Source organism: Falco punctatus, assembly GCF_963210335.1.
Source record: "Falco punctatus genome assembly, chromosome: 5".
NCBI lineage: Eukaryota > Metazoa > Chordata > Aves > Falconiformes > Falconidae > Falco > Falco punctatus.
The window spans coordinates 90,177,252-90,192,502 of NC_137584.1; the positions used below are offsets into that span (position 1 = coordinate 90,177,252).

Sequence of the window (15,251 nt, forward strand, 5' to 3'; positions counted from 1 at the left end):
TGTATGCATGTGCATAGACATCTAAACACGTACATAAGTGCATGCGCATACAGATATACACATGCATATATACCTATGCATGCATATATATGTACATATGCACACATATATGCATATACATGTGTGTGCATGCACACAGATATACACATATATGCATATATACATGTGTGTGATACACACGTGACATATGTATAAGTGTGTGCATGTGCTTACATATATACATAAATACATGCACATGCAGATGTATGCATATACATACACATATACACATATACACATATATACATATGTACATATACACATATATGGATATACATGTATGTGTGCACTTATACATCCGTGTGTGATATATACACACATGTATATTTGTCTAAATGTGTGCATGTGCATACATATCGATACACCTGAATATAGGCGATGCACAGACATATACACATGCGCAGCTATATACATATATGTATGCGTTTATACACTCATATATGCATATGTGTGTGCATTTATACGTATATGCGTGATAAATACATGCATGCATAGTTATGTATGGGTATGCATGTGCATATATATTCGCGTGTGTATACATGTATGCACATGCATAGAAATATGCATACGTAAACACAAATATATACACAGACACATACACACACATGTGCGCGGGAGCCACTACAAGTCCCGCCATGCCGCGCGGGGGGCGTGTCCGGGGCGAGGCCCCGCCCCTCCGCCCCGCCCCACCCCGGCGGTGGGGTGCGCGAGCGCGAGGCGGCAGAGGCAGAGGGCGGGCGGCGCGCTGAGGCGAGGCGGCGGAGGCGGCGGCGGCGGAGGAGGCGGAGGCCGCGGCTGTGGTGAGGGCGGCGGGGCCGGCGTCGATCGCGTTGTTCGCTCCGGTCGCTTCCCGGGCAGCTGCCGCCGCTGTTTTGGTGCCCGTGGGTCGTAGCGCCGGGGCCCGCGGGGGCGGAGGGAAGCGCTGCGGGGGCTCCTTCCCCACTGGGCCAGCCGCGGCTGCTGCCCGCCGTGGGGCCGTCAGGATAGGGAACGGCGGCCGGGGCCGGTGTCCCTGCCCTCCGCGTCCGGCCTCCCCCCCCCCCGCCTCGGCCGCTTGCGGCTGCCGGCGCGGGGTGCCTCTGCCGCCTGCTCCCTTCCTCCCTGGGGTGAGTATCGCGCCTGTCGCGACAGCCCCTCCGCGTGCCTGTATCGCGAGGGGGGCCGGGAGCCTGCCCGCTTCTCGGGCTGCTGCCCCCCCTCGCCGCCCTGCGCGCTTTGTGCTGCGCCTCGCCAGGGCTGCCTTTCTGGTGCTGTTCTTAAAACAATTATTTTTTCTCTGTTGTTTTTTTTTCCCGGGCGTTTGGGGAGCTTGTTACCTTTTTTTTGTTTCGTCCTTTTTTCTTTATTTTTTTCTTGTTCTTTTTTTTCCTTCCCACCCACCCGGAGTTGCCGAGCCCCGCTCTGGGGCTGGATGTGCTGGGGAAGCTCTTTGTCATGCCCAGCCGCCTGCCCTCGGGAAAAACAGCGCTTAGAAAAAAAAAAAGACAGAAAAAAACCCCAACAAAACTCGTTCAGTATTTGGACTCCCGGGTTCTGTTGAATTCGGGCGGTGGGTTTTTTCGGGCGGCAGTGGTGTTATATTTATTCTTTTAGGGGAAGAAGGAGCCCCATCCCCCCGCGAAAGTCCAGGCTCCATTGATCGCAGCCCCCCGTGCCGGAGCGCTGGCTGGGAGCAGCATGCAGGCGGGGGAAAACAAAACAAAGGGGGATTTTGTTTTGCTGTTGGTAACCTGCAGAACCTTGGTGGGAAAGCTTGCTTCTGTGTTTTTTGTTGGTTTTTTTTTTTTTCCCCTAGCTCTTTCAAATTTGATGTTGTTTTACTCTGGAAGAATCCAGACTGCCGGTAGGTAAGTTGGTGTCTTTTTTTAATTTTAGTCTTCTTGGGGGGAATCGCAAGTTTTCTTTCCCGTATCCTCAGCCTTGGTTCTTTTGTGAGCAGCCTGCCATCCAGTGCAACTTCAGTCGGGTTTTTTTCTTTTTTCTTCCCCCCCCCCCCCCCCCCCCGTAGTTAAATAATGCGGTTTCAGGAAGAGCTGATAGCAGGGGAACATTTCTGCTTGTAACAGCCGGGAGAAGATTTTTAAAAGGGAGGAAGAGGAGCAGTTGTGTTTTCAGTTGAATAATTTTTGTGTCTTGAAGGGGATATTTTAAAGCAATTATTACGTTTTTATACTGAAAGCTTGTTGGGTTTTTTACCCCCCTTTGTTTTTGTTTTAACTACCCCTCGAAAACTGCAGCTACTTCACCTCCGCAAAATGCAGCTTCTAGAATACATGCAAGCAAAACGCAGCCTAGCTGTAACGCTTGTGTTTCTACCCTTACCTTTCAAAGGCCACCCATTTGTTTTTGCTGGGACTCCTCTGCCTTGAAAACACACCACATGGCAAGTAAAATTATAAAGCATTTCAGCTAGACAGAGCTGGTGGTTCTGCATCCAAAGGACGATGGGTTTATTTTTTCCATTTTGAACACGCATAGGGGGTGGGGGGAGAGCCGGGGGAAAAAAGGCTGTTTCCGGTTTCTGTTCAGCAGCTTTTCATATTCTGTTTTTTACAAAGAAGCAGCCAGATGACCTGTTGATGATACATCTTCTGTCACTTTCTGGGCGGAAAGGCGCCGGTAGGTTAGTGGAGATGAAAGCTTCAGGCGAACAGGCTACCCAGATTTTCGTTTGCATGTGTCAGTGTGGCTTTGTAATGTTTTAGGCTGACAATTTTGGAGTGAGTAATGTAGTGCCAAAGTTCAGAGGACTGCACACTGCACGGGACACTTCTCCACTTCTCCCTCTTCTCCGGTGCGCCCCCCCCCCCCCCCCCCCCGAAGAAAAAGCCTGGTTTGTAGAAAATTGAGCACTTGTAGTTGGAAGATTAGACCTGTAAGTGTCCTAAATCTTTTTGAAGTCGCATGAATGGCCAGACAGGAAGCTTTAGGAATGCATTTGAGTTGTAGGTAGGCAACTACTGGGTACCTTAAGCTTAAATGTCTCCTATTTCAAATGAATTAAACCTGTAGGAACACCTACTTTATGCAGACTGTAGTCCTGTGAAGTGTGCCTAGTGAATGTTTCAGTTCTTACTAAACACTGAAATGTGTTTCGCAACGCCGCAGATCACCATGCTGGTATTCATCTTGGAAATTAAAGTTTTGAGCAACTGTTGGTATTTCAGTTAAAGCCGAATTTCGTGTAAAGTATGCCTGCCACAACCGTTTTGTATTTTGGTATCAGTACTGGTTTCTGTTAAGAAACTAGGCATGGAAAACAGGATCCTTTCACTTCAGGATTTGTAGTTAGCCGTTGCGTTCATAAATGCAAAATAGAACATCATCTGCTTGGAGCCAGTAGCATTTAAAACTCTTATTCATTTGGAAGGAACTAATTACAAGTATATTTCGATATGAAATGTCTTCTCAGACAGGAACTCTGGAACACAGGAAGGCAGAAAACTTGAAGCTGTTTATAGATGCTAATCCATGCCCTGAGCTAAAAAAGGAAGAATGAGGGTATTTCATGAGAAATCAGTCACCTTTAAGTGCATACTTGCAAGTGAAATTACACAGTTGATTAGGAATTCCTGCAGGATGCCAGTAATTGGAGGTACTTGTTGCTAGCTGGTCACTGTGCGCCTTGCTGGCTAGATCATAAAAGTTTTGACTGTACATCAAGAGGAAAAAGTCCAGCTCTTTTGCTTTCCAGACGTTCGTTCCTTAATCTCCAGATTCACAAGCATCCTGACAAACTGTCAAAGGAAGTGACAGCAAAGCGATGGTGTAGGAAGTAGGTCGAGCGTCGCTAAGTACTGCTGAGAGAGTTTCAGTGGAAAAAAGTAAGCGTGTTTCCATCTGATCTAGTTTCTGTTTCCTTTCAATCTACTGGTTAACAGGATGCACCAGTAAATCTCGTATTCCTACTGTAGTACCCCCATTCTACTGAAATTAATACTGCAGCCCTAATTGGGCCCAGTTAGTCTACCTGGATGGAAAGGTTCATGGAGGAGAAGGTAAAATAACAATTTATTTCTGATTCTGTGAGGTGCAAATCGTGTCACTTGGACAAAGCTGAAGTGACTCTGTGTCTCCCAGGAGGCTGTGGGCAGCTTGTGGGGTGGATTTCCCCTCTCCCTTTGCTGCTGTAGGCTCTCTGGTGGGTGGCTGGGGATGGGCTGGGGCAATAAGGTAGCATCACGGGGCGTTCTTTGTGGCCTTAACATTTTCCGGTGGATGTGGCAATTAATAGTCACAACCAATTGTGTTTCTTGTTTAAAATGTTTGAATTGACATACTGAAAAACCTGCCTTCCAGGTTAAAAAAGATGGAAGATTCTTTGGCGTGCTAGAAATCATCCTTAAACTAAAAATCCACCACCACCACCCAGTCCCCCAAGCTTTCAGTACGCTGTTGCCGCTTTCTGCTAAAAGCAGTAAAAACTACTGACAATAACTTGTTTTGCAGAAGAATTATAGCTTTGCACTATGAATATGTTCTTATATTTATATTGGTTTGAAAAGGAGATCTTGCTTCCAGTAGGAAGAGGTGCTTCCCTGCTTTGCATGGCTTATGGGCTACCTAGGTGAGCTCTGTGCCCTGGACTTCTTTTGCTGATCCATGTCATGTGATCTGGAGCACCAAATGTTGTTAGCTGCTCAAAATGACCTTTCTGGAATAACCCTGTAGTCATGAATTAATGTGAAATAGTTGACTGGAAACTACAGGCTTTACAGGAAAAGTCTGTTGTCCTCTCCTGGCACCCAGTGCTTGAAGGTAGGTGGTCATCCATTCCAGTCTTGCTCCAGCAGTGTCTACTGGCTGGCATACTAGGTGTAAATGCTGTCAGGTGATGTTGCAGGACATGGGCTCAAGCGTGAACTAGTTGGCAGCTGGTTTGATTCAGGCTGAACACAGCACCTGGGTGGAGGCATTTGGTTAAGGATTGCTGGTATCTTCTGGTCCCTGCCATGCAGGAGCACGGTTCAGTTCGTGAATAGGTAATAAAAGTTAATCTGCTGACCTTGTTTTTTAATCCATGCTGCTGAAGTCAATCTTAGTGACCTGACTGCCACCCGTGGTACATACTTATATAAATGCTGAATTTTTGGGCTTGAATCTCATGTACTCAAGAGCAGAGTGGACTGAACCTTGCAGTGCATTTCTGGCTGTGGTTTTGGGATTGGGAGTGTCCTATAATTTTACCCTTCTAGTTGAAGTTGTGGCAGTTGTTGGGAGTAGGAGTGATCAAAACCTCTTACTCTAGTCTCGCACTTGTATTCCTGTTGGGAATAGGATTTGTTTGATTCACACTCACATTGCAGTACATTCCTTGTTCACCAGTAGAGTACCTTTGTAGAAGATTTTGGGTATATGTCATGCTGGCTCAAAACGCTCTTGATGTCTCTTGATGTTAGCTATACAGCTATGTCAACCAGATGTTTTTGTGCGCCAGCCCCATTTGTAGTGGATTAATTGCGTAGTTGTGGTTTTAGAAGGGAGAAAAGCATTCCTTTCGGGAGAAAGTTCTTTAATAGCATAGAGATATTTGGGCTGGAGAGGTGCTGTCTGGCTATATTAGATATTATGGGCATGTATGTATTGGGGGGGGGGGGGGGGGGGAGCACCATCTAATTGATGAAAGTTAAAGTCCCAGGTGTAGGCAAGCTTTTGCTGATGGATTGGGTTTGTCAGCCTGTTAGTTTACATATTCAGTATTCAGGGAGGTAAGCATAGCTGTTATGGCAGAAAAGCTTTTGTCACTAAATGCTGCATTTCCATTTGTGGGTCTGTAACATTTGCTATAGTGGCTGAGGCTCTGCCTGGTAGACAAGTCTACAGTGCAGCACAGAAATGAACAGGTAGGAAAAAGCTGATGTTAAAAAGACTTAAACCTGAAGTGATATACAGAATATTTTTTTAAATTACTAGGATAGTTGATAATATGAATAGCTACTAGAGACTGCTGTTTTGTGGGTTGATTGAGCTTCTGAGTGGGATATTATCAAAATATTTTGTAGATGCTTGCAAGATATGGCATCGGGGCAAGTTGGTTGAGTAAGATTCTTTGAAGGATGGTTTATTGGAGCTAGGGCATGAAGAAAGGATAGGGGGAAAAAATCCCAAGCAAGCCCTCCCCTCCAAAACCAGAACAATAATAAAGCACAAACCTTACCTATCCAAAATGGTCTTTAGGTAGATCACCACCAATGTTTTTTTGCTTCCATTGCCAGTTGATTCTTCTGGGTGTACTTAGCTGCTTGTATTTCAAGTATGCAATGTTTCTGCAACTGTATAACCCCTTGGGCTTTATTAAAAATGCTTAAAAATACTCTTTCCTGAGCTAGGATACCTGTTTTCCTTCCTTCGTGGGCATGGTGGGGAGTAGAGAACATATTTGAAGGGACTGCTTTGTTTTATGTTAAGGTGACTGTTAAGAATTGCCATTGGCATCAGTGGAGGTCAAAGCCTGCAAGAGTTAATGGACACATGGCAAGAGCAAACTTAGTAATCTGGCTTCAGCATCTCACCCTGTCCTTCTTGCCTCTTCTGTGCTCCTACTTAATAGTCTGATGTTTTGCCTGAACAGAGTAGCGAGCAACTGGAAAGTAGCAGATGTTGAGTTAGTTTCTCCCTCCTGCCAGCTTGTCTTCTAGGATCGTAACCCCTTGACCGGGGTCAACAACTTGAATGTTTTAATTGTTCTTTGGGTCAGGGCAGCCAAACTGGCATCTCTGGGTTAGGTCTAGCTTGTAATGTTTCCACCCAGCTGGTCATCTTTGCCCAAGAAGTGATCAGTAACGGCTGGGGCAGCACACAAAGCACCTAGATGGAACTGTGGACTTCAGCTGTGGGAACTAGTGTGCCTGTGTAGCCTGCACATATGGCCCCCTTAACCATCAAGTCCATTGTGATATGCTGCAAGACAACATTAAACTATTAACAAAATTAGGCTTAGGGGTTTGTGTATTTGTAGCTCCTTTTCTTGTGTTAAGATCGTGCCTCTAACAGTTACAGATCTGCTCCAACGTGCCCACTTTCCCTGCACTCAGTTCTTCCAGCTTTCAATGGTCAAGCAGTACTAAGCAGTAAAGATTTGATTTTAAAAGTGTACAGACTTGAGTACTTCATCTGTATTTTCTTTGTCCCAAGACAAACTATTCATGTTAAGTGATTAAAGTGGTCCCTGAAGAATTCCTGCTGAGAAATCTCAAGGCTCCTTTTCTCTTAAGTGTTAATATGTATACTGAGATTTTTGTATGATGCTACCTTGATATCCTTTCCACTTATCTGAAGCAGTTGTAGTTCAGTACAATATTTTTACAAGAACAGATGTCGCCTTAATCATGGTTTAACACAAGGTTCAACTGGGAAGATAAGTAATGGTTCTTTTGTCATGTCATGTAGCTGAACTATTTATTTGGTATGAGGTTAGGGGAAAAAATCCAAAATGCATCACACAGGGAGGCTTACTATAAAGTAATTTGTTTCCTTTTAAAGAACTCGTTGCTCATTTTCCTTCTTTAATGCACCTCTTGGGATAAACTGCTAATTCTAAAAATATGTCAATTCCGCCATTTCCCACTAATACATTTTTTCTTTGTTTGGCTTGGTTTGCTTTTTCCCTAAGCCACTTTAAATACTCCAAGGAATGCTCAACATGGAAGCAAATAAATGCATGTAGGTAAGTGAGTTGCTGTATTTAGATTGCTGCTGTATTTCAAGGCTAGCGGAAGATGACTTTGAACTTCTGATTTACAGTGAGGGTACTTCAACCTGTAGCTAATGTTGTGGGTAGGGTATCTGCTTCCTCTTGGAGCTGGCTCCTTTCTGCTGGGTGAGCACTCAGTTTTGAATTTAGGAAAGAAAATGTAACATGCTCCTAAGGATGTCAAAAACGGGTAGAAACTGGGAGAGTTCCTCATGCGTAGGAAACCAGGGTTGTTGACTGTTTGCATGTGGGAAACCAGAGTTATGGACTGTTCAGCTCGTATTTGAGATATGCAGATCAAATTTTGATGGTAATTCAGTTTCAGATTTAGGAATGCTGCTTTCAGAACTCAAAAAAATGCTGCATGATGCCCACCAGTGGCATGAGTGCATTGGCTCTCCATGCACAGCTTCCTAGGAAATGTTTTTCCTTAAACCAGGTGTGCTCTGGTATAATCAGTCTCCTGTGCTTGAGTGGTAGGTGGCTCAGTGTCAGCTCTAGGACTCGACCTAGGCTGGAATGGTTGAGATAGATGAGACTGATAAGCTTGGGATGGAGAGGAGGAGGAATATCAGTTGCTGTACACTTGCTAACAATTTGGTATATTCAAGTGATGCACTGTTTTGTCCTTTTTTTTTTAATTTCTTCAACAGAATAAATTAAAGCCACATGTAAAGACTCTATTTTTACCCAGAAAATGTTTGCAGGTTGTTACCACATTGGATATTGGTTCTATTTAGTTGGCATTGTAATGTTAAAATATTTTAAACATTGATAGTGATGATTAGAAGTTGAATAGTTAGAGGGGAGAAGATAATAGTCAAACTGTAAAACAAGTCATTGCATTGTGATAACACCTGACTTTGACACCTGCTATTTGTGTGTGTTAAGGGGATATTTATTTAATATACCTTCCCCAAAGAGCTGGGAGAGAGCCAGCTCAAATTCCCTGAAGCTTTTGGGGGCAATCAATAAAAACTGCTTTTTAACAGGAAAAAGATCTAAACTTTATTTTCCCCCCAGTTTTTCAGATGGATAGTGTAGGGAACCAGAAGGCCCAAAAGCAGGCTCTTAAGAGTGTTTTGTTTGTTCTTTTTCTCATGTGATAGGTAATGTTGAGGCAAATTTGTGATGGTAGTGCTGACACCTTAGATAAGGATTGCTTCCTACTCCACTCTGCTGTCCCTGCACCTCTTCTGAGTTAAACCATTAGACGTGGTTTTATATACATATATATAGAAACCATAGATATATATATCTGTGCACTTCATACCCTGGGATTAGCAGACCAAGTTTAAGACAAATTATATTGTATGCACATTAGTCTGAAGACAGTTGATCACCCCTTTGTGCTTAGGTGACTTTCATGGCCAAGTCATTTTCTCTTGATTCCTGTGGTAGGTGGATCCATCATACTGGGTCTTCATTCTTTGGTATCTTTTGGGGTTTTTAATAGGGTAATTACCATGCTGCTCATAGTCCATGCCAATTCATTTGATGCTGTATGTCGTTGATTAGAAATACTCCAGTAGAGCTTTCCCTTTTGGTGCAGCATGAAGTGTTGGTTAAGGTTTCTGTAAACTAGGCAAGGTTGTTGCAGAGGGCTGGAGTGTACCAGTGTACCATGGCAAGGATAGCAGCTGGGTGATTTTCATTTTGTGTTTTTTTTGTTTTTTTTGTTTTTTAATGAAGTGATGTGTTATTCTGCTGAGGCAGTCAGCCACTTGCTGAAGTTGAGAAACTTGACCATGCAAATAGATAAATGCACGAGTAGTTTTAATTTTTCTCCTTTTATCTTCTTGCACATGTATATTTTTACAGTCAGTACTGTAGCCAGTGTATTAATTTTGTCTGAGGCTTTCTGAGCAACAGATGTGAACAAAAAGTAGGTCCATGTACCTCTCGCTGCTGGCTGAGAAAGACCAGGATGCTGTAGTAAAATGTGGGGGCTAAGCCACTTGTGACTTAGATAAAGCAACTGCTTTTGAATTTCTATGCCAACATGTATAGACTATTTAATTTTTTCCTCATTGAAATCACTATTCATATTTTACTGTTCTGAGACATGCATGGTTAGCAAGGGAAACTCCTACCTCTAGAGGGAAAGTGTTACAAGCATTTTTCCTGCAATCTTTCACTTACTGTAACTTTGGGGAGGAGCTCGTTTAAGTTGGCAATCTCTAAACAGGAGCAGAGATAGGAGCCTGATCTAAAAGATGAGGGAAGAGTTAACCTTTACCTTAAAGCAAAGAGGGACCAGTTGCAGGGAGAAGTGAGGAGCTTATTTACCATGTCAGTAATCATGTATAGCAAGCATCTGGTGTCTTTCAGTCTCTTAAGAGTCAGCAATAGCAAGTATTGTAGGCATGCTGCTATTAATGTATAGCTATTAACGAGGAGGATTAACAGTCAGATTTATCTGGCTGTATATACTACATAACCTCAGTCATCAAGAAGTAGCAGTTTTGAAGATCTAGGTAGTGCTTGGCTTATGTGTAGAGTGAGGAAGCATGAGAAGTTTCTTGCTTCATGCTGGGCAGATGTCAAGTGTAGCATCACCTGTGTTTTCTCTTCTCTTTCTCTCCAATTTTCCAAGGCAGGGCTGGAGCTGTGGTTCTTCTGTGCCAGCACCTTACACTGGCCTTAAAGACAGGAGGGGTCTTGAAGGGTGTGGGAGGATGTGGGGAATGATGTGTAAGCCCTCCCACACATAATAGCAGAAAGCCTTACAGAGCTAGAATTGCGCTCCACTCTCCTGTCCAACTGGCAGCTCAGTGTGTGGGAGGTGGTAGGGAGAGGAACCTGTGAGCTGGGATGATGGATGATGTCTCCAAAGCCCCAGATGAGTGTTAGGCTTGTCTTCTACTCCCCCCCCCCCCCCTTTTTTTTTTAAATTTGTCCTTATTTTAATAAAGGTAAGGAACCCACAGGTGTGTTGATGCTTAATTTGATAATGTTTGGAGGCTGCTACAGAAATGTGCATTAGTATTCAGTTACTAATCAAATCTTGCTCTGCTCTGAGGCATGTAAACTAATGAAGTACCAACAAATGTGAAGGTGGGGGAAAAAACTGATGGTGTAGTGTGAGTTCCTCAAGTTCACAGTTCCCATTTCTTCTGCCTCCACTGTCAGATGTGTAGAAGTGTCAGCATGAACAAGAAGCAGGTACAGAGCTTATGTGAGAGACAAGCTGGATGCTGAGGAGGAAAGCACAGTGATGTGGAATGTGGGGAGGTATAACAGCTGTTCGTAACCTTTGTCACAAGTGGAACGGATTATAAAATGATAAATACTGATTCTCTGCCAATTGGCATATACTCAATTCAGTATTGCACAAAGCACACCAATTAGATTTAATACAAATGTTCCCTCAGAAAGATCACCTTGATTTAATTCTTTTTCAGATGCATGGAGTAGAAATGGTCTGAGGCTTTCTGTTTGTTCTTTAAACACTAAGTGCTATATTTCTAGCTCTTGGCAGACATTGTCCACAAGTACTTCATGTTCCATTGGGCTTATGCCAAATCTAATGTACTGTGTGTACCGAAAGCATCAAAACCAGACTTACTTTAATTTTAGATTTTACAGCTACCATTATTGATTTTTCTTAGAGCTGTTCCATTCAGCCTGCTATTGTTTTAATTCCTTTTCCCTGCAGGAATTTGGGGAAGGATCTTGATAGTCTATTTGTGTGGCTAGGGACTGTTTATGTGAGTGAGAGCTGTAGATCAGGCTTGTCTGCAGTGGCCAAACTCTCCATTTATAGAAGCTAAATCAGCACACTGCATTATTTGTGAGCTCCTGTCTTTAATACTGACTGGTATGCTGTGACTAAGGATAGTGTTATAAACAGATTCCATCAACTGACTTTCAAGAAACTTGAATTTTATAAAAACCTGAGACGGGAAAGGACTGATACCATCAGCTAAACATACCAAAAATTGTGAACTTTAATTTTGCAGTGTTTGTATGCTGTATGACTAGAAGTCTGCCTGTAAGGCCTTGGACTCTGAAGAGACCAAAAAGGCAAGAGATGGGGGAGAGAAACAGCACAAATAGGGGTTACAGTAGGTAAACAAAGAGAGGAAGGAAATAATTGAGGGAGAGAAATAGGGTGTAGTGCAAAACAGCCAACCAGCATCGGCTGGAGCATTCATAACACTACAGTCAGGTCTGCTGTGATCCCTGCCTGACAGCTGTGTTTGCTGGCCTCATATTTTGGCTGTTCATCTTTTATTTTCAACCCTCAGGGCCAAGTAGCTGTGCATAAGCATGGCTTCTGGCCAGGTGGCTCAGAGCCCTCAGAGTGGAGCAGGATTCCCTTCCATTGTGCTGGTGTGGAAGAGCGTGGTACTCTGTGGAGCCTGGGTTTTCCCCCTCCTCTTCTTTTACTCCTATTAAATGACAAGTCTGGTTTGGTTTCTGCTTTGCAACTGTACCTTCTGGTGGTGTTGCTAGAGTAAAGTTGCTCAGCTCTTCAAAGACATGCATTTAAATGAGGAAGAGAGGTGTCCCTTGATACAGAGAGACATAAAATCCCAAGGAGTTCTACGCTCCTTATTAATAGTCATTATTGTAATTAGGATGTGTGGGAATTCCTAGTTAGCCTTTATTGCAGGCTTAACCATGGCACTTGGTGTTTCTTCTTAGGCCTAACTCTTAAGCTGAAGGTTTTGAGTGTGGTTTTGAATCTAACTTCAGTTGTTCAGTCCTCAGCCATAGTTTATAGATCAGACTTTACTCCGTCTTAAAGATGGTGATTAGTGTTCAGAAGCATTACTTAAGCTTTCACAGACTTCAGAAACGCTATTTTCTGCACCTGTTTTCTCATTCCACCTTAGCACACATGCTGGAGTCTGTTGAGGCCTGTTCAATTTGTGCCGTTTACCTTTGCCGAGCAATGTTAGAAGATGCTTTCCCAGTATGCAACCAAAAGACCAGTTTGGAAGAATTAACAGTAGAGGAGTTTTTGCAGCTGGACCCCAAGATGTGTTAATTTTATTGTAGCAGCTGGTTATGGAAGTAACTTGCATTAATGTTAGCAAACAAAACTGTGCCTCCTTTTTGCCTCACAAAAGTGTTTTGGTAATTTTTATCTTGGTGGTGTTCCTCACCAGAAGAATTGGTGCTACAGCATGCCACAGAACAGAGTAGAGGACTATGGTGCTTGTGTTCCTCTTGTCTCTTGAGTTGTTCCAAGTCCTAGAACCCCAAGCATAGCAAAAACTGTAATACAAAAATTGTCTTATGGGGAAATGCACAGGAAATTACTAAACTTGATCAAGACAGAATAAAGGGTTGTTACAAGTGTGCTTTTGTAACTGAGAATTTGAAATTTTTTTATTGCTGTTAATGTGCTTGTTTTCAAGCTTAATTTTCAAACATCCTTCATATAAGCTTAGTATTAACTCAATATGTACGCTAATAAGATTATTGCTGTACTAAGCTGTCTTTTGCTGATGAATATAGCTTTTGTTACCTAAAGGAACAAAATGAGTTGAATAGAAGAGCGAGTATAAAGAAAACAAAATTAGCTCCGAAGTTCAGAATAGCAGTAGTTTTGTTCCCTTGTTTTTCAAGATTAAACACAGCTTTTAAGTACTGCTTAGGAACAAACTCTTATTTCCTGTCATCTCACTGTTAATTAGTCCATGCATTTAAAAATACATCATTTTGCTCTTTCTGGAAATGAATATGAAGTCCGCTGTATGAAAGGTGGTCCCACCTCACTGTCTCTGTCCTGCGTTCAGATGTATGTGTGGAACCTGGTAAATCCACTGGAGGAACAGATTGGGGCAGGAATCTGGGCACCGTGGTGGTGCAGAAGCCTTGTGTCATCTAAATGGAGGGCAGCAGGCAGGGCTGCCCCTTTTGCAGGCCATGGTATCTTATGCTGCCTTAAAATTGCTTAACCACAGAATGTGCTCCTGCTATATGTTAGTGGTAACTGCTAAGTGCAGGCATTCCTGCAAGTCATGAAACTAGGTGCTAAATAATAGTTCTGTGATGCAGTAGTTCTTTGCATGCAAAGCTCGTGTCTCTGCACTAATGGCCAGGTTTGTCAATAAACAGAATAATACTTCTTGTGTGTGTGAATTGGGGATTGCCTGGTCCAGCTCACCCTACTCAAAGCAGTTTGAAGTTAAAGCCAGCTCCTGCATCCCTTTATTTTGCATGGTCTCAAATAGCGTACAGCCAGGTTGCCTGCTGACAATACTTGTCTAATGCTTACCTGCAACTGTCAGTCTTCTGTAAATGTAAAACTTAGGCTTATCCAGTATAATTCTGGAACATGTTCTTAAATTTCAGTAACTCTTGATCATGCTGAAACCAACTGATGGGTAACTGGATTCTTTGATTAATTCTGAACAGCTGAGTGTTTGAGTTGCTCTGCACTGGGAATACTGACTGGACACAAGGATATATGCTACGTTCAAAGATGTGTTAAATGGACTTTGAGAAAAGCACAAATATTCCAGTAGACACTGAGCCAACATTGATAAACCTCTACAAAATCATTCCTCAAAGAGGCTGTGAGCAACAGGTGGACTTCCCAGCTGACAGTTCTCAATTGCTGATGCTAGCCTTTTGGTGCTAATGTGGATGGGGCTTAACCATATGGTCTCACTCTGACTTTCTCTCACAGTGTTGAAAAATGTTGTCCTGTCTGCACTAGCAGCTAACTGATCTGAACCCATTGTTGACAGTCACCATCATCAACAGGTCATTTTCCCTCTGCGAGTGTGACTTTTGATTATGTATCGTAAATCGAAGTGGAAGTGCGGTTACAATCTCGTGGTTCTTGGACACGGTGAGTTTACATCTACACAGTTGCTCTAAGAACAGACTTTCCTACTTGCACCTGAACTGCTTCTCTAGATGAAAAATTTGAAGGGAAAACTCAGTAACAAGGGAACTTAAGAGTTAAAATGGACCTTTTATTTACCTCTAAGATTTTGATTCAGCTTAGTTGCTAGATGTACAAGTGTAGAACAATACAAAATACTCATACTCTCTTGCTGTTACTGTCCATAGTGGTATCTGTTCTTTAAACATTGTCTTTTTTAGTTAAGTGGGGAGAGAATGCTTTAAGTTGTTCATTAGACATCATCTCTCTACAGCAACCACCCCCAGCTTTTATAAAACTGCAAATGATTGTATTAGAGAGATGCCTCCTCAGCTGTACCACATTGTACTTTCTCATGCCCTAGTGTTGGGTTTCTACTGCAAATTATTCCCAGAAGCTCTGAGCTGATACAGGATTTAGTGCCTGCTGAGGGCTGTGCCTTTTCCCTCCCATCTCCCTGGGCTGCGCACACGCAGCTGCCCATCCCCAGATCCAGGTTGTACAGCCCTGCACCCTTCTTTGCTCCGGACCTGCTGACCAGAGTTTTTCCATGAGCTGACTTCTCTCACTAACTGGAGAAAAACAAATTCAATCACAGGAGTTTTCTGAGAGGTTCAGGGAGCGTGTCTTTAAGTTTTGTCATTACGCTGACTATATACCCTTCTGATGTGT

At 43.1% G+C, this 15,251-nt stretch overlaps 1 protein-coding gene across 8 annotated transcripts in view; it reads left to right on the top strand.

Moving 5' to 3' along the window:
* The first annotated feature begins 747 nt into the window (after positions 1-747).
* PELI1 (pellino E3 ubiquitin protein ligase 1) overlaps positions 748-15,251 on the top strand; it is a 46,775-nt gene continuing 32,271 nt past the window's right edge. Inside the window, exons 1-2 of one of the 8 annotated variants that reach the window (XM_080389584.1) lie at positions 748-839; positions 1,835-1,886. Coding sequence is in view for 3 of the 8 variants with exons in the window: in XM_080389579.1 (XP_080245705.1) it covers positions 14,489-14,543 (55 nt within the window). In the remaining 5 variants the exon portion in view is untranslated. The other 7 variants (XM_080389581.1, XM_080389582.1, XM_080389579.1 and 4 more) reach the window with 7 other exon arrangements.